A 336-nucleotide genomic window follows, 5' to 3' on the forward strand; every position below is an offset into this window, starting at 1 on the left:
CCCCCCAGCGCGGGCCACTCACCATATTATTCCCCGCACCGGAAGAGACGGCGCCATGCGAAGCCGGAAGAGGCGGAGGAGGCTTCCGTCGCTACGGCAACGAGCGGACCCGTAAGGCCACGCGCGGCAGCGGATGTGACGCCCGACGGAGGGGGCACCCGCCCCGTCCCCTGGGCTGGGAGGCCTTCGGCGGGAGGGAAGCCCGCCGCTCCTCCCCCGGCGGCAGCGCGGCGGGACACACCCCCCACCCCCCAGTCGCTTCGTTCTCAGCATGCGCCGGCGCCTCAGGCAGCGTGCTGGCGGCCGCCGGCGGGGGGGGGGGGGGGGCGGGGCGGC

General features: G+C 76.8%; 1 protein-coding gene across 1 annotated transcript in view; it reads right to left on the reverse strand.

Annotated features, from left to right (window-relative positions):
* The window catches only part of SLC30A6 (solute carrier family 30 (zinc transporter), member 6), a 16940-nt gene extending 16841 nt beyond the window's left edge, over nt 1-99 (reverse strand). Inside the window, exon 1 of the mRNA XM_010581244.1 lies at nt 23-99. Coding sequence (XP_010579546.1) covers nt 23-25 — 3 coding nt within the window. The 5' untranslated portion in view covers nt 26-99. The remainder of the gene's footprint in view (nt 1-22) is intronic.
* Nucleotides 100-336: the final 237 nt, after the last annotated feature.

This window comes from Haliaeetus leucocephalus, unplaced genomic scaffold (assembly GCF_000737465.1).
Source record: "Haliaeetus leucocephalus isolate CR32 unplaced genomic scaffold, Haliaeetus_leucocephalus-4.0 Scaffold752, whole genome shotgun sequence".
NCBI lineage: Eukaryota > Metazoa > Chordata > Aves > Accipitriformes > Accipitridae > Haliaeetus > Haliaeetus leucocephalus.